This window comes from Trypanosoma grayi (genome assembly GCF_000691245.1).
Source record: "Trypanosoma grayi strain ANR4 Tgr_2424_V1, whole genome shotgun sequence".
Taxonomy (NCBI): Eukaryota; Euglenozoa; class Kinetoplastea; order Trypanosomatida; family Trypanosomatidae; genus Trypanosoma; species Trypanosoma grayi.
Window position 1 is genome coordinate 1 of NW_008828042.1, and position 716 is coordinate 716.

Consider the following 716-nt stretch of genomic DNA (forward strand, 5'->3'; position numbering starts at 1 on the left):
GCAAAGGCAGCACAGCACACTGCGCGTTAACGCAGCCACGCAATCACCCACGTACAAATGAAGTCGACGAAGAAAGCAACGCTACAACACGCACACACCGTCCTGTACTCACCACGCCGCATCACACACCGACGCCCACGCTCACACCCGCTCGCTCAGCGGTGCGGCCACCTCCCCGTCACCTCCCACAGGGAAGGTGCGGGCACACCGTCGCGTACATCCACACACACACACACACAGAAAGAGAAACAGAAACAGCGGTCAGGCAGACGAACACACTTTAGGAATGCGCCAACACCACAGGACCACGCCACTACAAGCTTGCACCATCCGCCAGACAAGGCCACACGAGCATCTCTCACTTACAGAGGGCGTAGAAAAGTGGGAAACCCAAAGGTATTCAGCACCCCACCCCCACCCACACAGGAGGCCATCACATTCACCCACTCAAGGAATCCGCAGCCAGAGAAGACACAAACAGCCTGGTCCACCGCCACGTCCGCGTGTCAAGGCGATGTGTGCGTGTCACCTCCTGCCGCGAGCCGTGAATCCACATCAGCACTACAAGGGACAGCAATGTGGCAGCATCACACAGTGCACCACCGCCGCCTACACTCACACACTACACAAAATGAGCCAACTGTCACGATCGCTGCAGCAGCAGCAGCAGCAGTGCGACGTCGAGGTCTAACAGGAACAAGCAGGGAGATGGGCAA

General features: G+C 58.2%; 1 protein-coding gene across 1 annotated transcript; it reads left to right on the forward strand.

Moving 5' to 3' along the window:
• Positions 1-286: 286 nt before the first annotated feature.
• Positions 287-691, forward strand: DQ04_24241000 (hypothetical protein; the record flags this gene model as incomplete). The annotated part of the gene is made up of 1 exon (XM_009318221.1): positions 287-691. The coding sequence occupies one exon, from the start codon at positions 287-289 to the stop codon at positions 689-691; it is 405 nt and encodes a 134-aa protein (XP_009316496.1).
• Between the last annotated feature and the right edge of the window lie 25 nt (positions 692-716).